The sequence below is a fragment of the Buteo buteo genome, chromosome 7, assembly GCF_964188355.1.
Source record: "Buteo buteo chromosome 7, bButBut1.hap1.1, whole genome shotgun sequence".
In the NCBI taxonomy this organism is placed as follows: domain Eukaryota; kingdom Metazoa; phylum Chordata; class Aves; order Accipitriformes; family Accipitridae; genus Buteo; species Buteo buteo.
Window position 1 is genome coordinate 21,096,370 of NC_134177.1, and position 22,543 is coordinate 21,118,912.

General features: G+C 36.1%; 1 protein-coding gene across 2 annotated transcripts in view; it reads left to right on the plus strand.

Annotated features, from left to right (window-relative positions):
* FARSB (phenylalanyl-tRNA synthetase subunit beta) overlaps positions 1-22,543 on the plus strand; it is a 42,035-nt gene that overhangs the window by 8,173 nt on the left and 11,319 nt on the right. The window contains exons 8-17 of one of the 2 annotated variants that reach the window (XM_075031865.1): positions 99-169; positions 1,511-1,572; positions 1,659-1,710; positions 3,211-3,272; positions 3,688-3,895; positions 4,319-4,399; positions 7,363-7,455; positions 9,610-9,727; positions 16,460-16,612; positions 17,216-21,523. In XM_075031865.1, coding sequence (XP_074887966.1) covers positions 99-169; positions 1,511-1,572; positions 1,659-1,710; positions 3,211-3,272; positions 3,688-3,895; positions 4,319-4,399; positions 7,363-7,455; positions 9,610-9,727; positions 16,460-16,612; positions 17,216-17,220 — 905 coding nt within the window. In that variant the 3' untranslated portion in view covers positions 17,221-21,523. Of the gene's footprint in view, positions 1-98; positions 170-1,510; positions 1,573-1,658; positions 1,711-3,210; positions 3,273-3,687; positions 3,896-4,318; positions 4,400-7,362; positions 7,456-9,609; positions 9,728-16,459; positions 16,613-17,215; positions 21,524-22,543 lie in introns of those variants that run through there. The other variant, XM_075031864.1, reaches the window with a different exon arrangement.

The window sequence follows — 22,543 nt, forward strand, 5'->3', positions numbered from 1 at the left end:
ACAATGATCTTTCTGAATCACAAAAGAAGTCAGTATCAGTGTCATTGCAAGAAAAATAACAACATTTCTTAACATGTTTTTGTCTTCACATGTTTTAGGAGATCATACAAAAATAAGTGTAAACACCAGAAATGTGTTTGTTGAATGTACAGGCACAGATATTACAAAGGTAAATTAATCTTTCCTGCTTTTGATATGCTGTGATATCATTGTTTTCCCTTTGGGTGATAGGGCTCCAGTACAAAGGCCTACAATAGCCAGGCATTTACTTTATGGAGCCAACCTCCCATTTCAAAAGGACAGGATAAGTTGTAGGGCTATGTGGAATTCCCTCAACACAGTTTTAGGCTTGCTCTATAGACAGTGTTGTATTTCCATTGGATTTTGGTTTTACTCTGTCTTTACATTGACACTAAGTGTTCAGTTTGTACGAGAAAGTAATTTAAGCATATTAGGGGCTTTTTTGCTGTTGAGCATTTTTTTTAAATCTGAAAGGCTTCAAAAAGAGTGAAATTCACTAAGACTGCCTATTTTGCCAGAATACTCTTTGTAAAGAATCATTTTGTCTCCTACTTAAAGTTTGGGCTGAGGGAATGAAGACAACATTTTTTCTTCTTAGTTATCTTTTTCAAGCAGGGATGCTGTGCAAATAGTTGTCAAATCGAAGTCTTTCCATATGCAAATTCTGTAACTCAAAGCCAAAGCATGAAAGCCTAGCAGTTATAATTGCCTGTTCTTACATATAGGTTGTGCATTCATTGATAGTTTCCCTGAAGTGTGTATCTTGACAATTAAAGAGCAAAAACACTTTTAACTTACCCTACTACACAATGACATGTTAACAACACAAATAAATTTGCACATTGGGGAGTGGCTTCTAAGCAAACTAATAAATAACTGCTTCTTGCTACTGCTTGCCTTGATAGTAAAAATAAAGACAGTGCTGTTCTGTTTACATGAAGGAAATTATACTGTGAGGCATCAAAAAACCAACCCTTGTAGATTAAGAAGTTGATCTGAATCTTATGATTATGTTCTGTTATACTAATCTCTTAAAATATTAACTGTAAAACAAAAGATTTTGCAGATCAGGTTATTTGGTAATGTATTACTAAACAATGCACCATCCTTCAGCCTGTACATTTTCAGTTGGACTTCAGTGAAATGACTAATTAGACTGAAGGTTGGGAAGACCCAGTTCCAACTGGTAATAAAGACCCTGTGTATCTTCAGAAAAGAGTTTAGCAAACATATACAAATGCTTCAGAACCTTGAAAACCAAAGATTTCAAGTTTTTGCATAAATGTCTCTGCAGCAGAAGAAAAAAGATTTTTTTAAATTAAATCTAGTGGTCTAGACTGCAAGGATTTTGGTTGTTAAGATACTAAATAGAATAGAATGAAGAGACTATAACACAAGATTTTTTTCCCCTTTTTTTGTTAAGATATTTTGTCTACTTCAGCACAAGTAGATGACAGATTTCAATGTGCTTATTATCTTTATTTTGTAGGCAAAAATTGTTCTTGATATTATAGTCACGATGTTTAGTGAATATTGTGAGAAGCCATTCAGGTGAGTATAAATCTCCAGTCAGAGAGACATTACATTTAGGCCATGTGTTAAAAACATTTTTACTTCTGTTTTTCTTTCTCTCTAAGTGTTGAAGCAGCAGAAGTAGTTTATCCTAATGGGAAGACCCACATCTATCCGGTAAGCATAGTGATATGATATCTCAGTATCCTTGGGGAAAGGATTTTATTTACAGAAAGTCTGGTAAGAGTGTCATTGTCTTCTTTGTCTGCAGACACAGTATACACAGGTTCTGAGGTATAGTGTAAAAGCTCAGCTTGGCACTATCTGTATATTAGTGAGTCAGGGCTTTCTCTAGCCCCACAAAAAATAATTTATGATAAGGCTAAAATACAGTCTCACTGACATAGCCCGATACTCCAAAAAGAAGGGTAGGGTTTAGAGTTACAAGTGATAACCACTATTGTGGTTTAGAGTTCACGTGATATGAACTTTTTCAGGAACAAGTAAAGATTGTAATCAAAGGTCATAATCAGTGTCTAAAGCCTTTAAAACCTACGTGTTCCAAATCAGGAAAAATGAATGCCAGGAAGAGGTCCTTCAGACTTAAACCAGTGGACAACTGAAATCAGCCTCAGCATAACTTACTTATCAGATCTGGAAGCTTTAATGCCCTTCAGTTAAAGTAACCTTGTAACGCTGGATTTTTCAGTCTTTCACTTTATAGATTCCCAACTAAATAAAGGTCTATAAGGCAGGATGTTGACTTCAAGTGCAGGTTTGCCTGCATTCAGAGTCCCAGGCAGACTTCTTTGCAGTAGTGGAGTCTTACTCTTTTGTTCTCTTAATAAGTATAAAGAAAGCAATTCTTCCTGTTTCCTGAAAGTAACTGAAGACAAACAGAGATCTGGTTGAGTTCATAAAATCAGATGTATCAAGCAAGTACAAACTGTTTAGAGGGAAAGAAACTTATTTTAATGAGGGTTTTTCTAGTGTATTTTAGCTTTTTCTTTTAGCCATGTCAGCTTTAATTAGCAGAGGAAGGACCTAGAATCTTGAAGAGAGATCCAACAAAACAGAAATCTCTGCAGTAACCAATGTAGCTCCCTAGATAAAATAGAGCAAAAAGTCCCTAAAGTTTTAGATGCTAAGGTTTTTAAGGATTTGTATATCTAAGTAAATCCATACAAAATAACTTTCTTAAATATGTTGCAAACTTTCTAAGTAAAATACCCGTAGATATTTCTGTGCCAATACAGAAACAGAAAGTTTTCTTTTCCTCCTAAAAGTCATTTGATCTGTACTAGACCATGAGATCTCATGCATGACCATTCACTGCTTTAGGGCTTTGACTTAGGATGAACTGGTGACTAGAAACTTTCAGCAACTTTGTTACTTGCATGTATCAGAAATTATCAGAAGTTTCAATAACAGGGATTTCATGCTGCATTCAGCCTTCTAACCAAGAACAGCTTTTGCATCACATGCTATAATATGTTTTCAAGAATCCTGTTACCTTAATATTTTAAGTTTAGCCTAATACTCCACAGTTGTCTTCTGTGGATGTCATTTCAGTATTATAAATAGAAGAAGCTAGATTACTAAGATGTCAAAATTGAATCCTCTTAGGTAGAAATGGCAGGCATTTTGTACACTGAAAAGCTTTGTCTTTCTTTTTAGGAACTGGCTTACCGAAAAGAGAAGGTGAAACCTGAGCTCATTAACAAGAAAATAGGAATCAGGTGTGTTACTGCAAATGAAAACATAGTTTCCATTAATTACAAAAAACGTACTAGAAAACATTGATTATTGCATTGTTTTAAAAATGTTTACATCATGTGATTTATTTTTTTTTAATTTATCAAGAATTCAGGAGTTATCTTGGGTAATTAGATCCACTCTGTAAGACTTCTGTTTTCAAGGAAAGTGAATGATTCTTTATGGCCTCACACAACCGTTATGAAATAAAGAAAAATTACCGTCTCAAGAGTCAGAATCTGAGGTGGTTCTGATTGAATGCTAAGTCTATGTACAGTCCATAAAGCACTTGGAGATTCTTCAGGATATATGGCAATGCAGGGTAAACATTGATTACTTTAAAAAGCCAGTCGATATAGTGCAAGATCCATAAATTACTACTCTCTTGTTTTGTTTCAGTGAAACTCCATCAAGCCTTGCAAAGCTGCTGACTAGGATGTGTTTGAAGTCACACGTCACAGGGAATGGGAACAATATAGAGATTGAAATCCCTCCTACCAGAGCGGACATTATCCATGCATGTGATATCGTCGAAGATGCAGCAATAGCTTATGGTTATAACAACATTCAGATGACTATTCCGAAAACGTACACCATAGCTAATCAAGTAAGATTGCCCCTTCAAATAAATGCTCTGTTGTCAGTAAATGACTAGTGCATGCCAGAAGGGCTTTGGGGAAAACAGAACCTAGGAATTAAATATTTTGACATGCTTTGCCTTAAGAAGTATTTACCATGGATAGGATACAAAACAGATGCTCCACTGATTTGAATAAGTCCAAGACCAGTGGTTGCTGGTACTTGAAAAAAGACAGGGTTTAAGTAGGGAGCCCATATTAAATCTCTAATTGGGAGATTCATATCCTCAGGCAAGCCTAAAGGCAGCTGGTTGATGCTTTCAGAAATTTTAAGCACACAAGCATAGTACCTCCCTAGTGAATTCACCATAATGTAACAGGCGGAATCACCTTGGGAAAGAACAGAAAAATGTTTTTAGATGGAAGTTGAAAACTTTTTTGTTTCATTTTAGCTCCCCCTCAATAAGCTCACCGAACTTCTGAGACTGGACTTGGCAGCTGCTGGATTCACTGAAGCACTGACTTTTGCCCTGGTATATTATAGTGATTTCATATTTTTCTTAGTTGCGTGTTGGAACAGTGATACAGCCAAAACTGCAGCGGATGGTCTGAGAATATGTTGTTGTATAAATGTACCAGTATTATCCGTTACTGTTTTGGCAGGTGATTGTTTGCTAGTGCTTTGGAATTATAGTATTTTGTGAGTTTGTAGCTCAGAGAAATTGAATGAGTCACTGTTATTGTGGCATATAGTTCTAAGTATAGAAGCGAAAATAGCTGCTGAAGTACTGTTTTTAGTTTAACTTGATAGGATGAAATTGTGAGACAGCAAGTCTTTCTTGAGATTTTGATCACCAGATGTGAAATTCATCAGTTTGATAATCTGGAAAACAAACATAAAGGTTTAGTACTTTCTGGTGGATATTACTACAGTTTAGAGATTACCCTGTTTCTATTTCTCTTTTTAGTATTGTCACTTTCTCATGTTTCCATGCATTAGATACCAAGCTGATATGTAGTTTTGCAGTCAGCAAAGAGTTTATTTTAAGAATACCTGTAAAAAAGTTACAATGCATGCTAAGGGGACACAAATTCCTCTGTAAATTTCACCACAGGTATTTTGGTTTGGGTTTTGTTTTTTTTTTTTGCATGGAAGAACAAATAAAAAAAGAGTAATTGTTGTTAGTGGTTGCAGGTATTATTCATATTATTTGTTACAGCCATGCCAGTAGTCTTTTACCAAGAATTAGGACTCTGCAGCAGCATGTTCCACTCCAGTACTAAGAGCTGGCATAATTTCTAATACTGAAATTTTGCAGCAGGGTTGTTTTGTTGAAATAAAATGTTTAGTAGGCCATCTTTGTGATGGCCACTTGTTCATACCCCTTTGCCATAGTTGTGAACTGGATCAGAGAACCTGATCTACTACTATTAAAAAAAAAAAGTTAAGTACACCCCTGTGCCCTCCAAATGTATGTGGTAACTGTCCATACGTGGAGACTGGCATAGTCAGCTACTGAAAATACACTATACATTTTAGAAAATCCTTTCTGTTGCAAGATCTGCTTAAAGCCTTTGCCTTAAAGTGCAATTTATGGGCATTTTAGCATATGGGGAGCTACCATCACATATTCTATTAAAACCTCTGCGGAATTTCTCAACCTTTTCCTGAACTTAAAACTTGCTAGATGGCCAGAAGTATACATCCCTGAACGTACACAACCTTTTAAGAGGTAGCTATCTGATCACAAATCATTTTTTGATAACTTACTCAAAGATTTTAAGATACAGTGATGCAGGCTCCTAAAACACTTACACGCATTTGGAAAGTTCAAGTATTGCAACCAAAGTTAGTAATCCAAATGGATTGAATAAAATTTTAACACCTTCAGATTTCATGGAGCTTCAAAAGCAAAATTTGGACTAATTCTAAAGCCTGAAAAATATATTCCAGTTTTAATATTTTGTTATTAACTCAATTAAGTAACCAGGACAATAACTAGTATTACTTCCTGCCTTGCTAGTATTTGACAAAGATACTCAGACTACCTGTGGTAGTACCATGTTGAGGAAATAATATGTATTACATGGTCAAGCTTTTATAGATTTTCCTTATTCATTAATAAATATAATTCAATTTTTTCAGCACTGAATAGGTAATATGCTTAAAAACATTGAATATATTACATCACTACAACTGAGGACCCTTATGAACTGCAACAGCAGAATTTTGTTAGATCATGCAGTATATCATGGTATCACATTACATATTTGTATTTCTGCTGTGGCATGATGAAACCCACAGTCTGCTGTGTCACCAACACGGTATCAAAAGACCAACATAGGCCTATGACTGTGACAAATACCATTTAGGCTACAAGATTCTGTAGCCTAGTGTTACAGGACAAACACTGCTTATGTATTTGTGCATACAATCTGTTTCTTGGTTTGAGCCCCAAATTATACTTTTACATAATAACATTGCTTTCTATGAGGAGCTCCAATGTAGCCAAAATTATTTAGTTAAATCACAGTAACATACCATAGTTTAACTGTTAAACTGTGTTTAACTGTTTTAACACAGTTTTCTCCTCCTAAGGTCAGCATTCATTTAAGATTTTTTTTTTTATTGTTCAATAATCCACTTTTTCAGATGGCATCATCCGCTCATTTTCCTCACATTTGGTCTATCAACACACTTTTTGGAGTGCTGCCAACGCAAAGGGAACACCTCTGGAAGACAGCAGTACACTAGCAAATCCTCAAATACATGCCCAGTCTGCTAGTGGTTTCTTTAATACATTAATAAAGCTATAAATTCTGGAAATCTGTAGTGTGGATCTTATCAGTAGCATCTGTTGCTGTATGTGCACAGACATCATCTGAGCCTGATAAAGTACATATGTATTGCTTTACTGACCAGCTTAAAAATACACCTTGAGAATAAGGGCTTTAGAAATACTCCAACTCAAAAAAAATGAAAACAACAATGAACTATGAGAATCTTATGCAGCTGTAAAAATTGAAGGCTTGGCCATATGACCTGTTTTTCATAGACAGTACTTTACTTTCTCTAAGTAGCCCCTAAGGGATTGTTTTCTTTATGAGAAAGCTTGGATACCAGTCCCATTACAAGTGCTATTTTCAGAATAAAATACTTTACCCACTGCAAGTCAGGGGGCAGAATGTGAGCCTCTGTTTTCAAAACAGATGACAGCAATCCATGACAGAAGCCTAAACAAACATTTGCTTTTTTTTTTTTTAACTAGCTTTATTTTTGTTAGTAATTAACATTTGTAGATAAACCAGTTTGCCTACTTAGTCTTAAGACTGGGGCTTAGTTTTTATTATGAGTAGGTGTTGCACATGAGAGCATAATATTATAGGGCCTTGGAGCAAGTGCTACAATTGCATTGTTCATTCTTGATATCAAATTTTATCGTTGGCTTACTGTCTTTTAACTTGACCTTGCTGGTTTTTTGTCTCTTCTTCTCAGTGTTCTCAAGAAGACATTGCAGATAAACTTGGCATGGATATCTCTGCAACAAAAGCAGTGCGCATAGCAAACCCCAAAACTGCAGAATTTCAGGTGAGATAATTCTGGTCAAATTTTGAAAGCAACATTGTCACAGATTCTATATTTAAAGAGGAGAGAAAGGAACCAACAGGAAATTAAATTTATAAAATATAGAGCTCCTTTTCCTGCGTTGAAGAGGATGTGCAGATTTATGTGCTAAACTTGGTAGTCTTCTGTTACTCCTTCACTGAGAAATACCTTATTCAGTGTGAAATACTACTAGCTTTTCAATAACGTAAAATACCATGCTCTGTATGACAGCAAGTGGCAAAATTGAGCTGTCTTATTACAGAAAATCCCAGGTGATTGATCAACTCCCGCATTTAGAAAAGCCATTCAATATAAGTGGAACTACTAGACCTGGCAACCTCTAAACTTTGTGAGCTCTGGATATGTTTTTTAAAAAATTATTAACTATTATTACTCTTCCTTTTTATAAAAAAAAATTCTGTTTTGCTCTTTAAGTATTTTAATACCAATTTCTAGCTCATTTCATCTTCACTAGAGCAGAGAGTGAGAGCTCAAGTACAGTATTGTCAGCAGTTCTGAAAATACCTGAAAGTGTACCCATAGTTTTTGTATTTCTTTTAGAGAGTGTTTTTTTAAAAAGATGCTTTCATTACTTTACAGGGAAGGTAAATTTAGAGGCTTTTTTGTTTCTAACCTAAGAAATACAAAGGTAAACACACTTTAGAAAGGTTTAGAAAAGTTTCACCAGTTTGTGGGTATTAGTGTTTTGTGATTTGTTGGGGTTTTTCCCCTCAAGATCTTCTTCAGTAAATCTGATTTCTCTGAGCATCTAAAATACCTTTCTGGATCTTATCTCTAATGCTAAAAACAGTCTTCTGCTGCTTTAAGATTGAAGAACAGAATTTTGGGTTACCTTCATGTATTTTCTGTTCTATTTGGTACCATAAATAAGCAGTCATGCAAGACACTGTTGTAATCTGTTTAGGCTATTATCACCTGGTTATATATATCATTTGGCATGGTGATTACAACTGAGCAATACAGAATGTACCACAAACAAACAATACTGAGTGTGAACAAAATGAGAAAAAGTGGCAGCCCCTCCAGCCAGGTACAATTTCAGATTCCTGTTCTTCAAAGACTGCAGGCCTTTGCAGTAGCAATGCTGCTAAGCTGTTGTATTATTGGCTGAACATTCCTTGTGGCAAAAATAGCCTCAGTCTTTCAAAATCTGTAGGCCTCCCTGAAAATTGGGAAGGATTACTCTTTGTGATGCACTATAAACTTTGAGCTTTAGATGTTAACTGTGACAGCATTCTTAGGATGGCTTGTTCCCCATCCCCTATTCTCTGCTGAGAAGACAAGGGCAGGATGATGCCAGGGACCCTATTCCAGCTGAGTCTGCAGCTGGAACTCTTTATTGGTTAGGAAAAGGTAAATAGACAGAAATGCTGCATGACCAGTGATAAGAAGTAACTGTGGCTGAGCACATGGTAACTTTTTACCTGCAGTCAAGCAGCAGAGAGTCACTTCCATCCCTTTTCCATTAGATTAATTGAATCAGACTCTTCCAGTTAGAAAAAAAGATTTTAAAATGGTGCACTTCTAAGGAGGTATTTGAATGGAGAACACAGGAAATATATGTGAATGTATCTGTAAGAACAGTAATATGATTGCCTCTTGCTTGGTTCTTTGCATACGTTTTCTATGTATTTCATGTTGTCCACAACGGCAATCTGAATATTTATGTTTCTGTTACTTAGGTTCTGCCTATATCATTGACTGATGTCAGGAGGTATCAAGATAATATTTCAGATAGCACTTAATATTTCCAAAATAACACTTAATACCTTTTGCATAAGTGAGATTAAATTTATGGGAATTTTTTTGCACTTCTTTCTATATTATTTGTTTTTCTACCCTGCACTGTAGCTCAAGCATCTGTGAAACGATACCTATTCTTAAGCTCACATGTATGCTCTTTCAGAAAATGCAGTATAAAGAACATGCAGAGAATGTACATTTTCAAGTTTAATAATTCTAAAGCAAAGATGCATAAACAGAAGAGATAAGTGCAGTATTTACACCTGACTCTTTTAAACTCTTGTTACAAATGAGCAAAACAAAAGATAAAGAAACCTAACGTTATCTATTTTGGAAGGTATTTCACTTGCAGCATCCATGTTTGTCCTGCAGGTGGCACGTACAACCCTCCTTCCCGGACTACTGAAAACTATTGCTGCTAACCGAAAGATGCCCTTGCCTCTCAAACTCTTTGAGATTTCTGACATTGTAGTAAAAGATCCTAATACAGGTAAGAGAAGGTTCCTCAAAATCTTTGATAATGGAAATATGTTTACATACAAAATGGTAATAGTAAGTAAATCTGTATTTCTTTAAAAACATAATAGTCATTACTTACTACATAGGTTTATTTATGTGTATAGCACAAGAGTTAAGAGACTGGCATAACAGGCTACATTTTAGAGTGGCTAGAGATATGGTTCCATTTTAAATGCTCTCACAGAAGTGCAAGTAGGTACGTTGCAAATATTTTTAGGCACCTAAATATCCCTTAAAATCTGTTAAGAATACTGCAAGACTGCAAAGATAAATGCAAGACAATTTTGCACCAAAAAACCCTTCTCTAAATTGCTTATGTTGATGCATACCCCTTTTTACTTGCTCTTAATGTAGTGCTCCTTTGTATTCTTATCAGGGGTGTAACTCATGAGAGAAACTACCTGCTGGTAATGTTATCAAGTGGCACAAACCTTGGAAAGTAGTAAATATCGAAGGCATGCTGCTATTACAGTACTAGAGCCTGCTTAAACTGCTGCAGTCTCAAAGAAGTGCAGTGCTGTGCCAACTGAAAAGCAGTATGTCTTGAGCTTGGGAATAGCAGGTTGTATTTGCAGACAGATTCTATTCTGGACAGCTGTAATTCAGAGGAAAATTTTGGGGTCAGTGTGTCTCAACATGAATCCGTTTTCCATCTTTCCATCTTCTTTAAAGAGGATTGCTTGTATTTGTTCTCCAAAATTATCTTCTGGAAAACTGACAACCAATATGAAGAAATAGATTGGTAGCACAGATACAGGGTAAAGAATGGAGCACATCTGTGTATAAAAATGTATACTTAAATAAAAAGCTCGACAGCATAAAATTTCCTCTCTCATCTATAAAAGATTTTCCTTATCTTTCCGCTTCATCCAACTATGCTAAGAAAGCATGGCTGCCTTTGAATTGTTCTGTGACCTTAATTGTTTTACATGAAACAGCCAAAGCAGCTAGTTCACTTTTCAAAAGCTTCAGTGAAATCCTTCCTGTGTTTCGGGGCTTCTTTGCACTGATTTCACTTTACAGGATCAAAATTTCAAATTATCTTTTTTATCTAGAAAAATGTATCAAAGTAAAATGAACTGTAAAAATGGATTTTTAAATGTTAAAATTTTTTTTTTAATTTACTGATTAATTTCTTTCTATATGGTGTATTAGGGGAAAAGGAGCGCACAAGCTACAGCTTTTGGGAAAAGTGCACGTACACTGAGTTACAACTCTGAATGAAGTTTTGCCTCAGTGAAAAAGGCTGACATTACTTTAAATTCAGCAGCAGAAATGGTTCTGTTGTTTCATTATCTGGTTTCAGATTTTAGTGGTTGTGTTTAAAGGTATCTGGGATCTGCAAAACAAAGGTTTATATAAAGCATAAACAAAATGGCAAGTAAATTGCTTTGGTGATGAATTTAATTTGTAGATTACTTTTTTAAAAAAAAAAAAAAGAAAAAAAGCCTTGCCAAGCAAAATAAGCAGTTTTAGCAAACCATGTAGACTTCTTTTTATTAAATACAGACAGTTTGGTGGTGCAGCTCATTCCTTGTTGGGCATGCAGTTAGCTAGAATGCAAAAAACATGGTACAGATGGCAGAAGAGCATCAGCATTCTTCAGAACCAAGAGTGGGGCTATTTATCTTGGACTAAGGAGTGTGTTTATTCTGATTTATAAAATTTGCAAGTTAAATTGTTACTTTTATTTTGTGTGTGTTAATTGTAGCTCTTGAAAGCTTTCATTTATGTGGATGGCTGCTTAACAGTTTTATAAAGACTAATTTTGTAGTGTACTTCATTTTGATGGTAATCATTGCAATAGATGAAATAATGATGAATAAAGACGTCTGAGGCAGCAGGTTTGTGCCCTATGCTCTTGGGCAGCCCTCTCATGGGTTGAGCACTTGCAGACTGTAAACAGTATCTGAAATTGTTTTTAATGTTGTGTTTAGTACAACTACTGTCTTTCCCAAATTTACTTTCAAAATTAAACTTGCCTGATAAACAGCTTGAAAGGGGCGGGGAGAAAGAAATAACTGGTAACTCCGCAACCACTGAAAAATGTGGGGTTGTCCTCTCACATATGGAATGAGATTTCCTGCAGAACGCTTATGTCATCAGACTGACTAATTTAATTTTATTATTTCATGATTTTGGCATGCAGGATTTCCAATTAATAATTTAAAAAGTATGGGTCAAAGAGTACTGACATTAACTGTATTTGAAATGGCATCTTGTAGTCATTCATGTGTGAATGAACCTAGCTCTTTCAAACACACTGGTTTTTAATAAAATACCTTCTTACACAGAACTCATGCTTACCAAGGTGAACTGAACATATTTTTCTTCAGACATATCTGGCAGAAAGGTTTGATGTACTAAATTAGCAAAACATGTGCCAGATTTAATACAAATAAATGGAACCAAATCTGAGCAGAAAAGTTTCTTCTCAAGGCAGGAGGAAATGTGCTTATTTTGAATATGTTACACAGCATCTGTGTGGTTAACTTGTAACACTAGATAGTCATTTCTGGTAGGATAGTTACATTAGTTCAGCATATAAATCATCACTTTATACCACCAGTCCTAATGAAGAATACCCTTTCTCTCCCTTGGCACAACAAAATAAATTAATCCGTTAGAAAATCACCTCTGACCAGTTATCTTGGAGAATCTGGCAAACATGGTAGCACACATTTTGGCACAATGTACACATTTGTGAGTAGAGCTGCTGCCATATTTTGAAGCATTTTCCCAAACTGTCTGGAAGTGGTGGTTATATGCAGAAAATAGTTCTGGATTTTTGTGAGGCTAAGATACAAGTTTAAATGAGCAGGTGCCCCCTTTCAGTTCACCAAGTCATTTTTCTGAAGCATCTCTAATCTGGAAGAGGGCAGCGTACAACACTGCTTTATCTTCCTCTGCACTCTTTTGGCTCACATATTCCTAACCAGCTGCCCATCCTTTGGATTGTTTTTCAGCAGCATCCCCAGGAAGTGCTTTGAAGTCTCAGAAATATATATGTGTGTGTATATATATATAATCTAGGTTGACATATTTGGCAGGCTCATTTAAAAAATAGAAATGTTTCATGGCATGACACAAGAGATCTCTTAAGTGAGTTATAAAGAACTGAAGCATTTCTAACATCCACCAGCTTTTGCCTACAGTTCCTAATACTTTCTTTTTTTCTTCCTGTCGCCTATAGTGAATGAACTTCTTGTGTTGTAATACAACTTTGTAAAGAAGTAACTTTTATAACACAGCTTTTTTGAATGCTTGAAATGCATCCTTTCCTTTACCAAGGATTTCTACAGTTGAAAACACTAGGTATAAAAATTGTTTTGTATGTTTATTTCTCATGATTTAGTTAAGAATAGTGATCTGAAGACACCATTGATTATCTGAATAATAATGAAATTAAAATTTGGATAGTTGTCACAAATTCTGCTAGCATAATGACTTACAGAAAAAAAAGGAAATCATTCTACTGAATGTCTAGCCCAAAGAATGTGCTGTCTTAGGGAAGGGAAAAACATTTTCTTCTTTTCTGTTGCTCAATAGAACATGAAAATAAGTTATCCACCATTCATGACTGTATTACTGATTAGTATCTTAGTAGAGCTGGGAAGCAGAGATAGATATGATGGGACTGAACAGCCAGCATGCGCAGACCAGAAATCAGATGTTGGATTTATTGCTATTTTCTCTGTAGCCTTTACTTTTCTGTGTTGCCATTTTAACTTCAGGATTGGATTCTCCAGCATTAATTAACCCTGCAAATTATTACAATGACAGGAAAAAGATCCTGAGTGACAAATGCAGACTTACTGCCACAGTAAGTTCAGCTTTCAGTGACTGATGAAAGAACTTACAGCTGTATTGCCAAGTTGGTGCCCTAGAAGTTTTGAATGACTCTTGGCTCAAAAAGGCTGTGCTCTCATCTTTTGTGTAGGCTCTTGCTCCTGCATTTTGCAGTCCTTTTTAAACCATGCATTTCTAGTCACTTGGTAAATTTTTTCCCATTTAGTTTTTGACAGATATTTTATTACTAAATGGTTAGTTGAAGCAAATAAACAAGATGTAAATTTAATTCGAAATAATCTTTAATTTCTTATGGTAGATATTAACAGTTCAGGGAACACTCAATGAGTGCTAAAGTTTCTGCTTGTATTTAAGCTCACTGTACATCAAGCAAAAAGATCAGCTATGGCGGGTCAGACCAAAGGCTCATTTAGCCCAATAACCTGTCTGTAACACTAGCTAAAAGTGGTTGACAAGGGAAAAGCACAAGACCAGGTACACATATATAATACTTTCAGAGTGCTCCCTTGTTCTCCAGCCACGAGTAGCTCAGGGATTTCCCAACTCAAACATGGTTCTTTGTCTGTAGTAAGAAGTAATAAATTTATCTCCTCTGAACTTCCTCTGTGTCCTCAGAGCCATGTAAACTTCTAGCCTTCACAGAATCCTGTGGTGAAGAAGTTTCACTACTTAACTCCATGCTGCCTGAAGAACCCACTCCTTTTCTTGTTTTGAGCTTAGCTCCTGTTATTTTGATGTCCCTTATTTCTTGTATTGAATGCAGCAGCAAACAATTGATGCCTGTAGAAAAGAACTGTCTCTTGAGGTCTGAGGTGCTCAGTTCTGATGCTTATATCCAGAACTATGTCGAAGTATGGTTCAGACCACAGGTGCAGCTGTAACTGCCATGAAGTCACTAACCATATAGGGATCTTTAACCGCACTTTCTATGAGCAGTGTGCAGTGCAGTGCCTTTTTTCCTGGGAACACTAAGTCCAGCTGAGATGTTTCATGACCAGAGGTCCCGACATGCTCAGCATGAGCACAGGTTGACTGTGTAAAGAACCCAGTTCACCCTGGCATATACCTGATTTCATGTGCCTTTCTTTTGGGTAGTTTCTGGAAAGAAATATGAAATCCCTACGCATACAACTATGTCACGTGGTGCTGCCCTACCTTAACCTGCAGACCAGACAGATTTGCTCTTTTTACTCATTCTTTCTTCATTCCTTGATGACCACTGAAGAAGTTCTTACTCCCTCTTTCACCTCAAACATTACAAGTATTTATAGGTTAGAAGGATTTTTGTTTGTGGTTTTTTGTATTAAAGGGAATGCAATTGTTGTCAGTAAATACATTTCCTCCCTATATCTAATCACAGTGAAGTGGAAGAGAAAGATGAGAATGTCCATCTAGACATGAGCAACTAGGAGACTGCAGAAGCCAGAGGACTCTCTAGAAAGGGAAGAAATCTATGCGTGAAAATCTGTCTGTAACTTGTTGCACTATGTGTCAATATTACGAAGCAGTGCAGTACAGAATGAGATCAGCTGATGACTCACAGTCCATGCTATATGCATGTAAGCTGTCCTTTTGACTAGCTCTAGTCTGATGATGTATGCTGAATGCCCTTGAGTGGTTGAAGCTATTCAGGTGCCCTTCTGGAACACCTGTACTGACAGAATTGCAGGTGAAAGGAGTCTGGTTTATATGCTGCAGGGTTGCTTTACAGTGTGAACAGGAGCACAGTAAGTAGGGATGATCAGGAGATTTCCTTCAGAAGTGCAGGTCTGGTCCAAACTGAAATGCAATGTATATACTTAACATGCTGGCAAAGCGTGTGAATGTCTAGAAGAAGAGGACAGTCACATAAAGAGTCCTTCCCTGGTTTCAGCAAACTCTGCCCTTGTATACGCCAACCTTGCTGAACACATGCTTGCACTTTAACCTTGAGAAGGTAAAGACCTGAAGGCAATAAACGACTACCACATTAATCAGTATTTTGAATTTCACTGCTACTAATTGGCAGCTGCGACAATAGACTTGTTACTCTATTCGTAGATTGTTCCTCTCAAAAAGTGAAAATGTTGAAACCCGTAATTGGTAAAGCTTTGAAGTAGGCCACAGTAGTCCTAGAGAGTGCAATGGTGTAGCCTACAGGTACAAGTATAACAACATGCTACCACATACTCATTTTTAAAGTTTAAAAAAGAAAAACGTATTTTGATTAAATCAATAATGTAAGAAAACTTACAGCAGGGAGAAGGCAGGGTTTTGACTTAAGGAACTGTCCAAAGTGGGAGACACTTGCGTCACAGTCTTGAGTTTGTGCAATGTAGCACATTTTTCATAGTCACTTGTGTGTCCAAGATGATCATGAAAAGCATCAGTTGTGATTTGGAAACCTGGGTGAATTTAGATTTTTCATAGATCATCATGCTAATGTTATTACTCATTTCAAGTTGTGGGCTAGTTGTTTTGTACTGGTAGTTATTCTGCAGCTGAGTTCTATAAATATTTAGCTTTCCCACCAGCATCACAAGTTTCTTGATGCTTACTGTGTATTTACATTTTGGCTAGTCTGTTTTTAATTTCTTTAACACGTATGCTTGGTACCTGTCACTGTGTAGAAGATGCTTGTATGTAACAACCCTGTTTCCTGCCCAAGGCACAGGGCCTTCTTTCTTTACATTTCTTTCTTTACTTTTCTGACTGTGAGAGTCCAGTGGGTTAAAGAAATCCCATTGTTTCCTCAGATTATATGGCAGGTGTGTCAGAGAAGCCATTTTGCATACTCATTTCTCCTTTCAGCCACAAGTGCCTCGTAGTACAGCAGCAGCGAACTGCTACAAACGGCAAGGTTGAAAGTGTGATAAAGTTTCCCAGATAACATAATTGTTTCCTTCTTCTTCAGATGTAGGTGCAAGAAACTACAGGCATTTCTGTGCAGTTTATTACAATAAGAGCCCAGGGTTTGAGATTATCCATGGTTTGCTGGACAGGGTCATGCAGCTTCTTGAAGTACCACCAAATGAAGAGAATGGCTACACAATCAAGGCAACTGAAGGTAAGGAAGACAGAGCTGCAGCATACAGCAGAGGTTGTTCTGGAGCTCAAATGTTCTCCTACAATCTGAGGTGAATTTTTGGTTGTTCTCAGCAGTAGGCACTAAGGATTAATATTATTATATATGCTATCATACTGCGGTATGATGAAAAGACAATGAAAAGGCATTAACTGCATTCACTGATTGTAAAATGGGATTGCTATCCTTCTGTGAGCTATTCTGAGTAGTTTTACATAAATTGTGAGTTGACAGCTTTTTAAGGAGACTTACAGTAAAGCATATGCCATGAGCTTCATGGACTGTTCATAATGAATTAATCTGGTGATTGCAAGGGTAAGTAGGAATTCACTGAATTGATGAGTATGCCAGATATCCACTGTATTCTCTTTGGCCAACAGTGCCTGGAAAAGACAACTTCTTACACCTGATCTTTTAGTTTATAGCTTTATCTACAGCTTTTATTCATATGTACCTTTTATTTACATATTCATAGGAAGATGTATATGCCTTATATATCTTTTATTCAAAGACCTGCTGTCTTTGATACTGAACCTGCTGCTTAGACAACTAGTTGCATAACAGCCCTCTTCCTTCTCCTTACAGGGTGAGCTGCACATGAATTAAAAATAACATCCTTAAGTGCAAAATCTCCTCTGAGTATGTGCATATTCATGTAAGAGAGAAAGCAAGCAAGTTGACCCCATTACTTCATTGAGAGAGCATAGGTTGATGGAAGAGAGCAAGCATCAGCATCCAATCTATTATGCTACCTAAAATAACAGTGTAGTAAATACAGTATAGAAAAGTAAGACTGCAGGGATAGCAGCTATGATTTACTTATATGTCATGCATTGGTGTTCAGAGATATGAGACACTGACTCAAATTGACTCAGCTTGAAGAAGTGCCTCCATTCTGCACTTACTGGAACAAGTGGCACTGACAGAGAGTCCCTGACAGCCTGACCGAGCTTGCCTATTCACAGAACTTTAATGAAAAATTGCTAGATGTCTCCCTGTTTTGCAGTGCCCTGCCAAGATGCCAAACACAACACTTCAGCTAAGTGGTCTCCTAGCACTTTAATGCACGTTTGTGTCATATATATTGATGCTTTTTTTTCTCCTGTTTTTTGACAAAGTACTATTTTGCTCAGTATTATTTAGGCAGACTTTTAAAACGTTTATTAGAATACTGTTAATAGGACGGCCAGGTTGACCAGAGGATTTCTGCCAAGCACAGAACAAGTAATAGCAAAGCTTCTTATTTGGAAGGGGGGTGCAATGGGGGGGTTGGAAAAGCCTCTGGCAGTTGGGTACTCAGCTGTCATTGAAGTCAAACCAAACTGTTAAATTCCTTTTCAAAATTCTTCTGTAGCTCATTTTTGAATAGACATATCAAGAGTTTGCTTTAGTAGTGACAATATTTGAAAGTCTTTTCTATCTTGTATGGTAGCATTTCAATGATGTATGGCTGGCTTCAAGAAACTGGAAAAAAGACCTCAAAAAATAATCCAAACACAGTGAAGAAGTTATTTCTAGATACTAGTACTGTTTAGTATTCCTGATGCTGTGGGATTTGTAATGCCCATTCAAAATCCCTACATTCCCATGACATTACTCCACAATGCATTTAGTGTAAAGGACAGATTATGCCTTGTCATATGCAATATATTACAAGCAGTTTGTGGCTTTTGGCTATAGACAAAGAAAAAAGTACCTACTACTTTCTGTTTCACTAGTGATTCAGAAACTCTCCTGGGATGGCATGTAGACTGCTTGCAGTTCTCTCGACATTGGAATTTAACCTTGGTAACAATGCAGATGGCTGATACTCTGGTGCCATAGTGAATGCAGTGTCACTGCACCAACTTACTTAAAAGACCTTCACTTCAGACAGAGATGGTTGGAAGTCAAAGTAGTTTGGGGGATTTTGTTTGGTTTTAGTTTTTTGTTGTTCTGTTGGTTTTTTTTAAACTTGCTTTGTAATCTCTTAGTTAAGCTTGTGTGAGAGAGAAAGTGTCAGCAGATGATGGAGTAAGGTCAATTGCTGAGTGAAAAAAAAAAATATCCTGTAACATCTTAAGAGACTGCAGGATCCTGAAATAATTCAGACGAACAGTGCAAGTTACTTCAGAGGTTTTAAATCAGGACATTACCCACAGCATGGATTTTTAGATGTATGTTTATGGAGCATGCTTTTTTTTTATTGCCTGTGCCAAATTAAAATTTGTACAGCGAGAAATGGGTTTATCCTACAACTCTGATTTAGAAAGATCCTAGATACTTTTTCTGTATGTGATCTTAAGCAAAACTTGAGACTAGTAAACAACACAGTGTAAAGGTAGGGGTTTAGTCCAGTTGTTTTTATTCCTTGTGTAACTGATTAAAATAGTTCCAGTGATTACTGGAAAACAATACAGGGAAAAAGTGTTGTTTTAAATGAGCAATAAAGAATAGATAGAGATGTATTTGGCACATATTTGCCTCTTTTCCAAATTCACTTTGAAAAATGAAATGCCTGTACTACAAGTCCTGTTTGGTCCATATGTGCAAATCACGGTTATTTAAGCTCCTTCTGTTCTACCAACACCTAAGTGCCTTGTGATTTGACCTTAAGGTCAGAGCCTGTTTGCCTTTATAGCAACACCTGTGAAAAAATTACAGATGCTAGAAAATATGGGTGAAATTGTGATGTTCCCCTGGCCTTTGCACTATGCTTTGGTGTAATCTGAGCTAAGTAATAAATGGAGAAGAGCTGTTTAGAGCAGCCTTAAGGAAGAGGGGTTTGAGTGACTGAATTCAAGGATTTCAACGTATATTTGGCACTCAGTGCTTTTCAGTTTCTTAAAGTTACTAATGGAACCTTTTTTTTTTTCGTATTACCACTAAATATACAAAATTATAAAGTTTGAAAGACAGAACTCTGAAATGCTCTCCATTGTCTTAAAATGCACAGAAAGGACTTTCTGATATGTAGTGAATCCTATAAATACTGGCCTAGAAAAGCATTTTGTTTTTTTCATTGTTTGTTTTATAGCATAGGCATCCATAATCAAACATAGATAGAAGAGAGTATGATTATCACATAAAACTCTTCAGATTTTAGCCAGTTCCATACCATTAATAAAATGTAAAGATCAGTATGGATATGTATGAATAGGAGGTAAACAAAATAAAATCAAACTTTTTAAATGATAAAAGTATGGGTAGAAAGAACCAACAAATTTGGTCATATATTGTCAGGTAATTTAATAAAATTTTTTATTTTTAAATTCACTTTCATTGGTTTCAGTTCCCTTGAATTGAAAACTAGAGGCATTCTGAAAATTATATTGGAAGGTATTCTTTGTTTCAAGTTTTAATCTCTGCAGGAATGGGTATGTTTTCTGCAACATTTTGGTCATTTTGTACTTCTGGATGACCATCTGAGATAAGTATTTTCTTCCAGAAATCCAGACCATCATCACAGGAGGTAATGTTAATCATGGGATTTGGGTCCACAGTAAAGTCTTACTTAGGCTAAAAAAGAATAAAAAAAGGCTTAGTAAGTACTGACAGTGAATCCTATATCACAGTCTTCAAAGGAGTGGTATGAAGTGTAAGGTATAATTATCCTCACTCGCATTGTAACATTTAGAATGCCTGTCCCTTATTTCAGGAAAGAAACCCTAGTTTTGCAGTACCTTCTGAGAATCTCTGTACTTTGCAAATGGAAGTTAATTGGACACAAGCTGTTTGAAAAGGGAAAATAATATCCAGATTTTATGAAAATGAAGCAATTTGACAGTTTCACAGAAAATGTTAATGGTAAATCCATGCATTGATACTGCTTCACTGTTTGCCCCACTAACTTCCATGACAAAATTGGTATTTGATTGAAGTAGCATTCATTCATGTGAAAACAAACAGTCCCTGAATAGCGTGAGCTTGTGACGTGAGCCACTTTTTTGTACATTATTGATTCTTGTGAATTTCAGCTAACTCTGGGATTTTTTTTTTACTTTGTTTTTAAGTAAATGTTCATGCCATTCATTCTTTTAGGGTAATCAACAGCTTAGTAAAGCTGGGAAGTCAGCCTGTTTGTTCAACATGTGTACTTAATAAATGCATACTAAGTCTTGCTTCCTTCAGTAACTGACAGTTGTCTTTTCAATTAAAAAAAAAGGAGAAATTGTACTCCTTTCTTTTTACTGCCCTTATTTAATTAAATGAAAGGTGTGGTAAAGTGTAGAAAATTTTAATTCCACAGTAAATCATAGTAATATCTTCTCATTTGGTAAGGTTTAGCTGTGAAATTAGAGGTGTAATAGTTACCTCCATAACTAAGAACATCAATAAACATTTGCTTTTATAATAATAATTATGCAACAAACAACTTTAAAAGAAGATTTAGACTGTGAACCTCAATTCACAAGACAAGAGGAGGAAAGTCTGGGACTAACTCTGAGTTACATGTATAGAATTGAACCCCGGCATCTATTTCTGGTGATCAGTTTAAATTGGGAGACTGTAATATACACAGATGTTTAGTACCCGTGTTGAACTTGGCATTGTTAATACCTGTTTTATTTTAAGGAACTGTAGCTTGATTTCTCTTAATGGCAATCTTGGCCTTTCAGTTGCCTGTCTTGGCAGCCATTGCATTGTTCATGAATGTCAATAATTGTATATTTACTCATAGATAACTAAAGGAAATGTGCCAATTTTACTATGAAGCCTCCAAATATCATTTGTGGCATACTAGAAGATACCAGTCAATTCTTAATCCATTTAAGTGGCATTCAAGAATAGATATTTTATAGGTGCTATTTCATCCCTGTAATTGCATTTATCATTTCAAATTACCAGTTTGGTAGATAATCAGATTTGTTTGACAACATCCATTTTCGATAAAAACATATCAGCTGGTAATTGACTGTATTCAAGTCCTCTGAATTTCACATTTGCCAATTCCCAAATAATTTTTTTCTCACCAAGGATCAATCTGGATCATCTACCTTGGAATACTGACACCACATTAACATTTTTCTAGTATTACAGAATCCCCAGTGTCTTACTGTAAGTTAACAGCAGCGGGCAGGATATTTGCTTTGAGAATTGCACCATAATTCTGGTGCCTGAGACTCCTAGCATCTCAGAAACATCCTAGTCCTGGCAGACTTAACCAAACATATTCTTCACCTTTTCAGTGGACTGGAAGACACCTTATTATAGTCAAGAATACCTTTTTTTTTTTCGCCCAGATGAAAAGAAATATTTATTAAAAACTTACATATTTCTGTCTCACATAAAATGTTCAACCAGTCTTGTTAGCAGATGAAAGTACTCTACCTACAATTTGTTTCGAATACCCTTAAAAATCTTTCTAATGCTGTCTGTGTTGCTGCCAGTCATTAATCTTTCCTAATTTATTCAGTTTCCGTGGTGAATTTTCAGCCACTGTTATTAATCCCGTTTTATGTAGTGCAATTCATTTCTCTCATTTTTGTCTGTAAGTAGCTTTTCTGATTTTTGATCACTTTCACTTCAGCACTAAATATGGATACTGTTTTAGCCAAAAATGTTCCCAGTTTTTGTTGTGAAACTAGTACTACTCATTGATGTTCTTGAAGATCACCTGATCTTCCACTCCTATTTTTCTGTTTAGTACCCCACCCTACCCCCTCCTAGTCAGCTTCATGAATTAACAACACTAAGAGGCAAGGACAGGTTTTTTAGATCTGACTGATTTTAGTCCTTTTACATGTATTACCCAAATTCTCCAAGGGGTTTCAGGAGTTCCAGCACTGATCATTACAATAGCTTAATTATAAGGCATCTTGCGCAATTGGATGTTTGTCACTAGTTCTTGTGGCTTTTCCAGTGTTGGCCACTATTTTGAGATCTAATGAATTTCAAATTAATTTCTCATCCTTTTCTCTTGAGCAATTTTTC